This window comes from Narcine bancroftii, chromosome 12 (genome assembly GCF_036971445.1).
Source record: "Narcine bancroftii isolate sNarBan1 chromosome 12, sNarBan1.hap1, whole genome shotgun sequence".
NCBI lineage: Eukaryota > Metazoa > Chordata > Chondrichthyes > Torpediniformes > Narcinidae > Narcine > Narcine bancroftii.
Genome location: NC_091480.1, coordinates 9,027,374 through 9,041,378, shown reverse-complemented (window position 1 = coordinate 9,041,378; position 14,005 = coordinate 9,027,374). Strand labels below are relative to the sequence as shown.

The following is a 14,005-nucleotide window of genomic DNA, read 5'->3' as shown; positions in this document are numbered from 1 at the left end:
TCAGACTTGTCAGTCACCAACGAGCCTGCAGCAGACGTGGACATTACCCCTCCATAAATCTTCGTCTGCGAAGCCAAGCCAAAGATATCCCAGTGTAATGCATGGAGCACTTAACCACATTGGTCTCGGATTAATATTAAGGCAGAAGACAACACTTGGTTAAAGAATGAAAGTTTTTTGAGAAGGTCAGCAGGCAATCAAATTCTGAAAAAAAGTTAAATAAAAATGCTGAAACACTCAGCATCTCTGGGTTTAAAAAAAAGTGTTTTTTAAGATCAAGTGATATGGATAACGTAGCAGTTAGCACAATGCTATAACCACATGGGTCCGAATTCAGTGCTGTGAGGAATTTGTTTGTTCTCCTCACGTCTGCGTGGCTTTCCTCTGGGCGCTCCCGTTTCCTCCCACCCTTCAAAGTGTACAGGGGTTGTATGTTAATTTGTGTATTTGGGTAGCATGGGCTCATGGGCCAAAATTCTGCAAAAAAAAAAGGGGAAAAGAGACAGTCAAAGAAATAGGCTAAAGGAGAAAGGTTGAGAGGATTGGAGAGTTTCAGGAACTGGCAATGGTGAAACAATCATGTCCTTGGTATGATTGGGCCAGACCTAGAGGGTTTAAAGTCAAAAGATGTTTGAAGTTGGAAGGGGCAAAGGGTTTGGAATCTTTCAATCCCATTGCTGCAGGAATACTGGAGAATGCGAAACTTTCTTTAATGTACGCTATGTTCAAAATGTAATTAAAGGATCAATACTGACTTTAAGGATTGTATCAGTGTTGCCAGCTCTGCAACTTCCCCACACGCTTCTCCTTCACTACCAGCAGATCCCTTACCCACAGGGTACAACTACCATTTCTCTAACAACTGCCAAAATAGCTTGGGTCAATCATCTCCCCCCTCTCATCTATTCATCAGGGTAAAATCTGCACTTACCCTTTTCTTCTCATTTGAAGTACAAAATTCACATGAAACAATACTCTCAAATTTACGCTCCATATTGTTTGCGGCACTCCAGGTAGTCCACAAGCACGAGTTTCACACGTAAAAGGGGTGTGCTTAGCAGTCATTGTCACGAGACAGGCACGTCGTGCATACATTTCACTTCTCTGGACAATAGTACAAATACTGTTAATCTCCCACATCCCAACAATGGACACCTCGAACCCACAGACAATATATTCAGTTAGGATGAGATGCAAAGCAGTGAGAGATGCGAACATCAGCAAGAAATAGGTTGTCTGAAGAGGGCGCACAAGATCATGGAGGACCCCTTCCACCCTGCACACAGCATCTTTCAGCTGCTCCCATCGGGGAAGAGATGCAGGAGGATCAGAGCCAGCACCACCAGGCTGAGGAGCAGCTTCTTCCCTCAGGCAGTGAGAACGGTGAACGATTAAAGGAACTGCTCACACTATCCCTCTGAGACTGATATTCAAGAATATTTATTTATTTGTATAGATAAACACTTGTCCTGCATATGTATCCTTTATCGGTGTCAGTGCTGCACAATTGCTCAGTAAAAGGAGGTGTAAGGCTCTCCTTCCATCTGATAGCCTTCTGGTCACCCTTGAGCAAGGTGTAGTACCTGTTTAGCCTCTCAAATCGGGTCACGTGAAGCCACGGATTGCAAATGGTGGATGGTTTTTACAAGCAGATTCTACAAATTGGAATTTATGGTTGTAAAACTAAAAACGCTGGACAGCGTCTGCTGATCAATGGCCAGGGTTTACCCATCCAGTATGGACACTGCAACTGAAGGTGGCAACGGGAAAGCACTTCAGTATTTTTCCCTTGTATTTTTCCCTTGTATAATCGTGAACTCAACATCGACTACGGTCTCAGCTCAAAGAGGGACCCTTCACCGAAGGAGAAGGGGCAACGACTACAATTTGGAGGGATGTTGAATCTCCAGTAGGCTTTGGAAGACATTTAAATGCAACCATTGCACTGCTTCCCTATATTTATTGTGTTGTCTAAAGGATTAGCAAGACATAATTTACTCCTTTGATGCAATTGCAGCTTTCAAAAGAGCAGAGTGAGGGGGCTGCAATGTGCAGTGCAAGTAAAACAGATTCTTAAGAAAGAACCGGAGGAGAAAGTTCTCCAAATATAAAGCAACAAATAGTTGGATGGACATGAGCTATTGCAGGGAAGAGCCTTTGTACAGAGAGATAAAATGGATTAAACCTTGCTATTGGAATTTATTATTTGTGTCATCTGTTCAACTGTGTATTTCAAGTCAAGTTTATTGTCATCTGATTGCACAAGTATAACCTGTCGAAACAGGGTTCTCCGGTCCTCGGTGCAAACACATGCAGACACACAACGAGACAAAACACACAAACGATACATCAGCATCATTCAGGGGCCTTGCCGTTGGATGTGGGCGGCCAAGTCTCTCCATCCCTCACTCTGCTCTTTTGAAAGCTGCAATTGCATCAAAGGAGTAAATACTGTTTTTTGTCTTGCTCAATCCTCGAGTTTTAGACAACACAATAAATATAGGGAAGCAGTTGCAATGGTTGCATTTGATGGGTGAAAAGTTCATTTAAATGTTTTCCAAAGCCTACTGGAGATTCAACATCCCTGATAAAGAGCAATGAAAAAGTGGAAACTCTTAATTACCCCAATACCTCAATGATCTTTCAATGAATTTCCTACCTTCTTGTACCCATCAATAGACCTGATGGATAATCTCATGGATTCTTCGCTGGTTATCACGACAGGTTGCTTCCACACCTGCCCGTTGTCTTTGGCGCTATCTGGGGCGAGATGCTGCTCATAGTCCTCCGTGCCGACAAGCTGCTGACTACGCAGGTATTCGTCTGTCTCCTTATCCACCACCAGCAGTCGGGTTTCATACTCCATGGCCTTGATCCGCTGCACAACCTGGTGAAGAAGGTGGTCCCCATGTTTGTTAGCTGTGACAAGGCTTTATACTTGAAATACAAAGATAATTTTAATGGCAAGCAAAGGATGTCATGCAGAAGGACTTGGGAGGGTTTGTGCACGAATCACAAAAGGTTGATTTGCAAGTGCAGCCGGCTGTCGAGATGTCAAATGGAATATTGGCCTTCATTGCTGGATGGATTGAATTTAGGAGAAGGGTGGTTATTGCTGCAACTGTACAAAGTACTGGTGAGTCTGCATCTGGAGTACTGAGGGCAGTTCGGGGCTCCTGTCTTGAGGAAGGATGTACTGGCTTTGGAGATGGTGCAGAAGAGATTCACCAGGTTGATCCAGAAATGAGGGGGGTTGAGTCTCCAAGGAGAGATTGAGTCATCTGGGGCTGTACTGGCTGGAATTTAGACGAGAGGGAATCTTATAGAAATGTAGAAGATTATGAAAGGCATAGATAGAGGTAGGTAAGTTGTTTCCATTGGTGGGGGAGCCAGAACTAGGGGACATAGCCTCAAGATTCAGGGTACTAGATTTAGGACAGAGATGAGGAGAAACTGCTTTTTCCCAGAGGGTGGTGAATCTATAGAATTTGCTGCCCATTGAATCAATGGTGACTACCTCAGATTTAAGACAAGGCTGGATATGGGGAAAAGGCAGAGATGATCATTAGATCACCCATGTTCTCATTGCAGAGCAGGCTTGATGGGCAGAATGGCCTCTTCTTGCTCCTATTTCTTATTTTTTTTATGTTCTCATGACTGGAAGAGTTATTGTTGTCGTGAATGCCTTGGATCATTGGAAAACAAGGGTCAAACTGCACAGCTGAGAGTGCCAATCATTTTTGGATAAGACATTAAATCTCTCGGGTGAATGCAAATGATTATTTCAAAGACAATGGTTATCATTGCGATTGCTTTTCCCCAATTCTCAAGGAATTGGTTAATAGAAAATAATTATTTGACCCTCAAAATTGGAAAGGAATTTCAATCAGGAGTGAAGCAGAAACAAAACTGGGAATGATATCCAACCCTCCCCACCATGCCAGACTCAGTGATGCTGACCAGCCACCTGCCTCCGTGAAGGTACACACATATTTGTAATGTTTTCTAGTTAAAAACCACATTGGTCCCTTTAAGAGAAGGCAGCCTGGAGATCACTCCCTTCCATTCATGGGATGCTATTTTCTATTGGTAAAGCGACTGAACAAAATGGAATTGACCAAGATCTTCACACTCTGGAAGGAATAGGGGACTTTAACAACCACCTGTGGTCGTCTACACATAGGGGCATAGGTTTGGCTGAGGTCTTAAATTAATATCTGTATTTTTTGTTGAAGTAGTAATAGAAGCTGGGGAATTCAGGGAAAAAAAGCAATGTCTTGAAGCTTTCCCACATTTACAAAGGACGAGATATTGGCGGTCTTAAATTACATAAAGGTCAAGTAAGTCTCCAGGACCTGACCATTTCTTCAGCCAGAGGGTAGTTAATCCATGGAATTTGTTGCCACGGGCAGTTCTGGAGGTCAGGTCATTGGGTTTATTCAAGGCGGAGACTGATAGATTCTTATTTAGCAAAGGCATTGATGTTATGGGGAGAGAAGGCCGGGCAGTGAGGCAAAGTGAGAAAATGAATCACCTCATGATTAAATGGGAGGGCAGAGTTGATGGGCTGAAAAACCTATTTCTGCTCCAATGTCTGATGTGGGATAAAAGCCCAGTTAGAAAAGTGGGCTCAAAGATGGCAGATGGAGTTTAAATCTGATAAATGTGAAGTGCTACATTTTGGTAGGACTGATCAGCAAAGATCATACACGTTAAGTGGTAGAGAATTGGGGAGTGCAGTAGAGCAAAGGGATTTAGGAATTCTGGTTCATAATTTCCTGAAAGTAGAGATAGGATGGTGAAGAATGCTTTTGGTATGTTGGCCTTCATAAATCAGAGTATTTAGAACAGGATGTCATGTTGAAGTTGTACAAGGCATTGGTAAGGCCAAATTTGGAATATTGTGTATAGTTTTGGTTGTCGAATTATAGGAAGGACATCAACAAAATCTACACAATATCAGCTTAGTGGAAGAGAAGATTTACAAGAATGTTACCTGGGTTTGAGTTACAGAGAAAGGTTAAAAAGGCTAGGACTTTATTCCCTGGAGCATTGAAGATTGAGGGATGATTTGATAGAGGTAGTTAAAATTATGAGGGGGACAGAGAGAGTAAATTTGGACAGGCTTTTTCCATTGAGAGTGAGGGAAGATTCAATAAGAGGACATGGATTGAGACTGAATGGGAAAAGGTTTAGGGGAAACACGAGAGCGATTTTCTTCACTTAGAGTGGTGGGAGTGTGAAATGAGCTTACAGCCAAAGAGGCAGATGCGAAAAGTTGGATAGATATATGGACAAGAGAGGCATAGAAGGTTATGGGCTGGGTGCAGGTCAACAGGACTCGGTGGACTAGAAGATCCAAACTGGTCTGTTTCTGTGCTATAATAGGAAGCTCGACTGGAAATTGCTGGCACCATGACAGATGTTTGATCACTGTTAGCTAGGGTGAGGTACCAGAAGGTGGGACAGTGGTTAATGTTGTTCCTTCTTCCTTCATTCAAGGACAAGGCCAGTGAACCCTACATCAATGGTGGGGGTGTTACTGGAGAGGATTCAGAGAGATAACAGAGGAAATTGTACATCAGGAATTTGATTGAACTTTTTTTGGAAGAGGTGAACGAGGATTGACAAGGCCAGAGCCATAAATGTTGTCTGTGTAGACTTTAGTGAGGCCTTTGACAAGGTCTTCACATTGTAGGCTGGTCTGGAAGACAAGATCACATGAAATTTAGGGAGAGCTAGCCAACTGTACTCAAAAATCAGCTTAGTGGTAGAGTCAAAGGGTGGTTATTTAGATTGGATGACCGACCAGTCATATACCACAGTGTGGGTGCTGGGTCCACTGTTATTTATCATCTCGGTTAATTTGGAAAATAATGTGCTGTGGTTAGAATAGTTAGTACGCTTGCAATTACACCAACATTTCTGGCAACAGCACACAGTGAAGGAGGTTTTAAAGGTATAAAGATTACAATAGGATCTCAACCAACTGGGAGAGTGGGCCAAGAAATGGCAGATGGATTTTAACTCAGACAACTGTACAGGGATGTATTTTGGCAACTTAAGCCAGGGAAGGAGTAAATGGCAGGGCCCGCCCAGGAGAGTGCTGCAAAAAAGAGAGACTTTGGGGTACGAGAAAACACTTCCCTGAAAGTGACAACACAGGCAGTCTGTGTTTTGGAGGTGGTGCTTGGCATGTTTTTCTTCTTTGGTCAAAGGACTGGGAACAGAAGTTGGGATATAATGTACAAGGCCATACTTGGAGAACTGTGTGAAATTCTGGTTGCCAGATGAAGCAGGTACAATGAGAAGATTTAAAAATAGACTTAGGCACATGGGTAGAAAACGTTTAGAGAGATTTGGACCAAACACAGGCAAATGGGACTTCCCCTGATAAGCAACTTAGCCAACATGGACGAGTTGGGAGAGCATTGTCCAACTCTGTGACCTTCTGTGAATATGAACCATGTGACCAAGCATCTCACGCACAAGGCTCCTATTCACCAAATTGCCTTAAGACTCCTTTCAGTAGAGACACCCCATTATGTTTTTGTAGAACACATTTTTAAAGAAAATATGATTAAATGCAAGGCACTCCTCATCCCACCCACTCATTGTCTGCATTGAATCACAGCAAGTTCAAAGCCCCTAATGCCTGGGGTATATTTCCTTACAATTCTACAGATCAAAATGTACTAAACTACTCTCTCCTCGAGCTTCATTGCAGTTCGTGCCATATCAATGCATTTCTCAATCTGAATCAATCCCAAATCAAGTTTTACTACAATACAGTCCACATCTTTCTCAGTATGTGAAAGAGGTTTTGATCATTTGGGATTCTAGAGGTTCTTTTTGATGCTGAATACATTTTGGAATCAAATTTTTCAAAACATGTCATTTGTTTGTGACATCATACCATGAACAGAAATGAATCCCCTAATCTTTGGAATGAACAGTGGAAATGTCAAATGAGGCTTTGAACACATTACAGCTTTGCAAAAGATGTCTGGGTACCTGCCATTAGATAGGAACCCTCACTGAGCAGAGCATGCTCATTGACCCTCCAAGGTCATCTTGTAATAGCTTGACCATTAATCTAATGAAATATACAGGGAGACAAATTCATAAACATGGAGGCATGGGAGAGATTGCAGATGCTGAGACCCGGAGCAAGACACGGTCTGCTGGAGGTACCTCGAGGTACGCAGAATCAGCGGTCGACATTCATAAAGTAACTGCCCCACTACCATTTGTGGATGCTCTGTAATCTAGAGTTATTTATATTCTCTGCATCTTCATCCCACTTGGAAGCATGTTTCACCTCAATTTTGGTGATTGACATCCAGTTTCAAGTATTAACAGTGAACATCCTATTGGAAGGAAGGTATGGAGTTTACTGAACTGTTGGGAGAAGCTATTTTTTGGGACAAATCCATAAGAATAGGATTATTACCACCAATGACATCTACCCCGCAACAAAAAGTTAAAGAAATCGGTCAGAGTCCATACCGATCCACCATTCAATTAGATCATGGTTTAACCCAGTGTTTCTCAACCTTTTTCTTTCCACTCATATCCCACTTTTAGTATTCCCTGTGTCATCGGTGCTCTGTGGGATTGCTGAACGTGGTATGTGGGTGTAAAGAAAAAGTGTGAAAACCACTGTTTTAATCATATCTAACTGACTCTTTATATGCACGGTTTCATAACTCAAAGGAAATGGGCCAATGACCATTTTTCTCAAGCCAAATATTTCAGTAACAATTGGGTTGAGAGCAGTGATTCTCAACCTTCCCTTCCCACTCACATCCCACCTGAAGCCATCCCTTACTAATCACAGAGCATCGATGGCATAGGGATGACTTAAATGGGATGTGAATGGAAAGAAAAAAAGGTTGAGAACCACTTCTTTAACCTGTACCTTGCCTCTTTCCCCAATCATACTCCCATAGTGTTCAAACGGCTAATCATCCCAGCAGTAACACATTCCCCATTTCTAAATGACTGACCCTTCAACCCCAGTTCCAAACTCACCAGTCTGAGGAAGCTGTCCTCAGTATCTCTCTGTTCTTATCAATTTTCAGCTGGCCGGGGGGGATGTATGGGGAGAAACACTTCTAGTTTTTGAAACGCAATGACACCCTAAATATGATACAGTAAAGGTGTGCATGCATTACATCTCATTAGACATTGGAAATAATTGGGAACTTTAGGGGGTTGGGTGGGAGGAAGTGGCATCACCATCTCCACTCTCCCTCCCAAAATAGACACCCCTTCATTCTAAGAATCATATTAGTTTCAATGAAATACCATCTCCAATTCCCAAGTTCCAGAAGAGTCTGGGACAATTGCATTCGCTCTTTAGCAGGGTCTAATCCAGCAAGTAATGCTTTACATCCAGAAACCAAATACTCCACATGCATCTCAACAGAACCCTTCACTACCGCCATGATCTCCGCTTCCTCTCAAAACACGACCACAATAAATCACTGTTTGATAACGCACCATCACACTTGTGGGGAACTCATGGCGACTAACAGATTTCTCCACATTGTTTCCTCCCATCCCCACAACATGAGAGTGAGAGACACACACAGGCAGACACAGACAGGCAGAGAGAGCGCGCGACACAGACAGGCAGAGAGAGCGCGCGACACAGACAGGCAGAGAGAGCGCGCGACACAGACAGGCAGAGAGAGCGCGCGACACAGACAGGCAGAGAGAGCGCGCGACACAGACAGGCAGAGAGAGCGCGCGACACAGACAGGCAGAGAGAGCGCGCGACACAGACAGGCAGAGAGAGCGCGCGACACAGACAGGCAGAGAGAGCGCGCGACACAGACAGGCAGAGAGAGCGCGCGACACAGACAGGCAGAGAGAGCGCGCGACACAGACAGGCAGAGAGCGCGCGCGACACAGACAGGCAGAGAGAGCGCGCGACACAGGCAGAGAGAGCGCGCGACACAGGCAGAGAGCGCGCGCGACACAGGCAGGCAGAGAGCGCGCGCGACACAGACAGGCAGAGAGAGCGCGCGACACAGACAGGCAGAGAGCGCGCGCGACACAGGCAGAGAGCGCGCGCGACACAGGCAGAGAGCGCGCGCGACACAGGCAGAGAGCGCGCGCGACACAGGCAGAGAGCGCGCGCGACACAGGCAGAGAGCGCGCGCGACACAGGCAGGCAGAGAGCGCGCGCGACACAGGCAGGCAGAGAGAGCGCGCGACACAGACAGGCAGAGAGAGCGCGCGACACAGACAGGCAGAGAGAGCGCGCGACACAGACAGGCAGAGAGAGCGCGCGACACAGACAGGCAGAGAGAGCGCGCGACACAGGCAGGCAGAGAGAGCGCGCGACACAGGCAGGCAGAGAGAGCGCGCGACACAGGCAGGCAGAGAGAGCGCGCGACACAGGCAGGCAGAGAGAGCGCGCGACACAGGCAGAGAGAGCGCGCGACACAGGCAGAGAGAGCGCGCGACACAGGCAGAGAGCGCGCGCGACACAGGCAGAGAGCGCGCGCGACACAGGCAGGCAGAGAGCGCGCGCGACACAGACAGGCAGAGAGCGCGCGCGACACAGACAGGCAGAGAGAGCGCGCGACACAGGCAGAGAGCGCGCGCGACACAGGCAGAGAGAGAGCGAATTGATCATTGTACAATGTAGTCGCCTTCCCTCGGTCTCTCATCCAATAAACTTTCCGAGCCTTTCCGTGGTAGGGAGGGGAAGGGAGTGGGGAGGGGGGATGGGGGGAAGAGTGGGGAGGGGGGATGGGGGGAAGAGTGGGGAGGGGGATGGGGGGAAGAGTGGGGAGGGGGATGGGGGGAAGAGTGGGGAGGGGATGGGGGGAGGGGGATGGGGGGAAGAGTGGGGAGGGGGATGGGGCGAAGAGTGGGGAGGGGATGGGGAGAGGGGGATGGGGGAAGAGTGGGGAGGGGGATGGGGGGAAGAGTGGGGAGGGGGATGGGGGGAAGAGTGGGGAGGGGGATGGGGGGAAGAGTGGGGAGGGGGATGGGGGGAAGAGTGGGGAGGGGATGGGGGGAGGGGGATGGGGGGAAGAGTGGGGAGGGGGATGGGGGGAAGAGTGGGGAGGGGGATGGGGGGAAGAGTGGGGAGGGGGATGGGGGGAAGAGTGGGGAGGGGATGGGGGGAAGAGTGGGGAGGGGATGGGGAGAGGGGGATGGGGGAAGAGTGGGGAGGGGGATGGGGGGAAGAGTGGGGAGGGGGGATGGGGAGGGGATAAAGTACCTGGTGGTGCGTTTCCTTCTCCACATTGTGGCCGTTGACTTCAATGACCCGGTCCCCTGCGCACAGCCCCGAAGCCTCGGCGGGCGAGCCGGGCTCCACTTTGCGGATGTACTGGCCGGGTTTGCCCCTCTCCCCGTGCAAGTGGAACCCATAACCACTGTCCTCCTTGATCATCTGGCACAGGCGCGGCTTCAGGTGATCCTTGGCCATCCTTCTCCCTGCAGCCCCGCTCGGACCCTTGCAAATGTTGACGGGGGGGCGAGGAAGGCGCTGTCCTCCTGCTTTCGCGGAGAGGTGAGGGGGACCAGTCACCCTGGGCTTAGATGCCCATCGCCGCGCCGAACGGCTCAGGGCGCAACTCGCTTGGAAACTTCCCGCTCCGTCCGAGCCGAGTGGAATCAAAGGAAACCCGCAGCCGCCAGTTCTCCGACCCCCTCCAACTGCACCATCCCCCGGCGAAAGTGAAGGGAGTGGGTCTGTGGCCTCGCCCTAGCGCGCACGGACCATGTCCATCCCCGGCCGGCGATGGGGATCAACAAGGACCCGGGGCTGTGCTGCGAGTTTGATGACGGACCCAGTCCCTGGACTTCAACTCACTGCCACCTACCGCCAGCAGAAGGAAACGTGGGACCGACCCCGAACTGACTTCACTCTCTCCCACCCTCCGCCTCCATTGGTCACTGAACCCCTTGGTCCTGCACCAAAGCGACTTGTCCAGCTGCAGCAACGGACCCAGGGGCGACTCCTGGGGCGAAGGTGCCTCCAGCCCCTTTCAATCTGGGGGGAGGAGGGGGGGTGGCCCCAGTCATTCGCCAACCCAGGGATCCTACCCCCGCAATGACGCACCCCCCCCCCCCCCCACGACATCGACCTCTCCAGCCATGGCAGCGACCTCACTCCCCCTCCCCACTTCTCCACCCTGGGCCAGGGTTTCCCTGTGATGCCAGTGTGTAGCTCATTCTTGCCCATTTTATCTTTTCAATCAACTTCATTTCAACCTGTATCTTGAAATGATTCGAAATTTCATTTCTCTAAATCCTATTTGCAAGCCGTTTTCTTACGCAGAATAACACTGCAAAATTATGGCACTGGTTTTAATTATTTTGCCTGTGTATTGTTCTTTGGCTTGGCTTCGCGGACGAAGATTTATGGAGGGGGTAAAAAGTCCACGTCAGCTGCAGGCTCGTTTGTGGCTGACAAGTCCGATGCGGGACAGGCAGACACGGTTGCAGCGGTTGCAAGGGAAAATTGGTTGGTTGGGGTTGGGTGTTGGGTTTTTCCTCCTTTGCCTTTTGTCAGTGAGGTGGGCTCTGCGGTCTTCTTCAAAGGAGGCTGCTGCCCGCCAAACTGTGAGGCGCCAAGATGCACGGTTTGAGGCGTTATCAGCCCACTGGCGGTGGTCAATGTGGCAGGCACCAAGAGATTTCTTTAGGCAGTCCTTGTACCTTTTCTTTGGTGCACCTCTGTCACGGTGGCCAGTGGAGAGCTCGCCATATAATACGATCTTGGGAAGGCGATGGTCCTCCATTCTGGAGACGTGACCCATCCAGCGCAGCTGGATCTTCAGCAGCGTGGACTCGATGCTGTCGACCTCTGCCATCTCGAGTACCTCGACGTTAGGGGTGTGAGCGCTCCAATGGATGTTGAGGATGGAGCGGAGACAACGCTGGTGGAAGCGTTCTAGGAGCCGTAGGTGGTGCCACCTACGGCACCACCTGTGTATTGTAGAGTTGTTCAAAGTCTCAAAGGCCAGTGCAAGTAACGGGTGGCTGGACTAGAATAAACTCATTGCTTTTGAATATCAAAGAGTGGGGAGATAGAAATATATCTCTAAGTGTATCGTCTTGGCACTAAAACATAGCCACTGCTGTCAGTTTAACTAAGGCCGTTGTAAAAATAGACCATTTGCCAGTTTATTAAAAGGAAAAATCCAGTGTAAAATGTAAAGCCTTTCAGCAAGAGAGCTATTTTCAAGTCAAGTCACCTTTGACTTGCTGTTCATACCCTAACTGCTAATGCAATGCACAGTAAGGACAAGAGAGCAATTCTCCAGGACCATGGAACAAATTGACATCAAGAAGAGTTCAATCTTAAAACATAATACAATAAAAATCCACGTTTGTTCTAGGAATTGAGGAGCCTGATGGCTTGGGGGAGAAAAACTGTTGCACAGTCTGGACGTGGGGGCCCGAATGCTCGGGTAACTCCTTCCAGATGGCAAAAAGTTTACAAGAGCGGTGTGAAAAGTCCTTCACAATGTTATTTGCCTTCGCGTGCATTGTGTGTGGTAGATTTCCGTCGTGGTAGGAAGAGAGACCCTCCCCCCGCCCCATGATCTTCTCCACTGTGCAGTAGATGTGTCTTCTTGTATTGCTTCCCCTTTTGCACACAGGCTCCACCTCGTCTCACTTTACACCGACGACGGTGTGACCCGATACGACATTAACACCATCTACAAATTTGCTAATAATAAGTCAACACGCAGGAGGGAGATTGAAAACTTGGCTGAATGGAGCACCAACAACAAAATGAAGGAGCAGATTGTTGACCTCAGGATAGGAAAGCCAGACATACATGATCCAGTGATCATTGGGAGATCCGAGGCAGAGAGGGTGAGCACATTTAAGTTCTTGGGAGTCACTATCTTGGAGGATCTTTCCTGGACCCAACACACTAATGGCATCGTGAAGAAAGCATGTCAGTGCGTCTACTTCCTTAGGAATTTGCAAAGGTTTGGTATGGCATCGGAAACCCTGGCAAATTTCGACACAGGTGTGTTGGAAAGTGTGCTGACCAGCTGCATCATGCTCTGGGACAGGGACACCAGCACCCCTGAATGGAAAGCCCTCTAAAATGTGGTGGACGCAGCCCAGGACATGACAGACAAAACCCCACTATGGAGAACATCTACAGGGAACGCTGCCGTGGGAGAGCAGCAGCAATCATCAAAGAACCACACCACCCAGCACCCGCTCTGTTCTCGCTGCTACCATCAGGAAAGAGGTCTAGATGCCACAAGACTCACACCACCAGGTTCAGGAACAGCTGCTACCCCTCCACCATCAGACTCCTCAACCACAAACTCAATCAGGGACTCATTTAAGGACTCGGACTTGTGCACTTTATTGATTTTTTAAATACTCTCCGTATTGAGCAGTTTGTTTAATAAATTTGACAATAAATCTGAAATGATCAAAATCCTCCCACTGTTGTTTTAAATCGTAGGCCAACCAAAGATGTGTTTATTTAAGAGCTGGACTGGGTGCAACTTGAATCTTGTTGCAAGTAGAAGACCTACAGAATAATAATAATTTAGTTGAATTTTCTGGGAGAAAAGTGTCTGCCTCATTTTCAAAATAGAAGATATGTTTTAAATGGCTCTTGTACAATTTATGGACTCTGCTCATACCTTACTGGAATCAGTAGGGATAATAAAGTGATGACATTTAATGAAGGATCCATTGGCTCATCTTTTGAACACTCCTCAGCCTCTTGCCAGCATTAAAAACAGAAATGCTGGAGGAACTCAGCAGATCCCAGAGTCCATAGGTAGAGACATAGTACTGATGTTTTGGGCCTGTGGTGATATGACCACCAGCCTACTGCAGGGGGCGATCTCTGTTCCTGCAGGAAGACCACCTAAGGCCTGACTCCACCTGGTTGGTTGTCAATCAGCTGACTAATATAGACCTGTGACTGAAACATGAACTGGTATTCAGACTTTTACCTGAATAAAGCCTGTTGTACAGTCTTTCGAGTTTT

General features: G+C 47.8%; 1 protein-coding gene across 2 annotated transcripts in view; it reads right to left on the bottom strand.

Moving 5' to 3' along the window:
- LOC138746424 (Na(+)/H(+) exchange regulatory cofactor NHE-RF2) overlaps nt 1–10,966 on the bottom strand; it is a 108,049-nt gene extending 97,083 nt beyond the window's left edge. The window contains exons 1-2 of one of the 2 annotated variants that reach the window (XM_069904595.1): nt 10,244–10,966; nt 2,660–2,887 (exon numbers count right to left, since the gene is read on the bottom strand). In XM_069904595.1, the coding sequence (XP_069760696.1) occupies nt 2,660–2,887; nt 10,244–10,453 (438 nt within the window). In that variant the 5' untranslated portion in view covers nt 10,454–10,966. The remainder of the gene's footprint in view (nt 1–2,659; nt 2,888–10,243) is intronic. The other variant, XM_069904594.1, reaches the window with a different exon arrangement.
- Between the last annotated feature and the right edge of the window lie 3,039 nt (nt 10,967–14,005).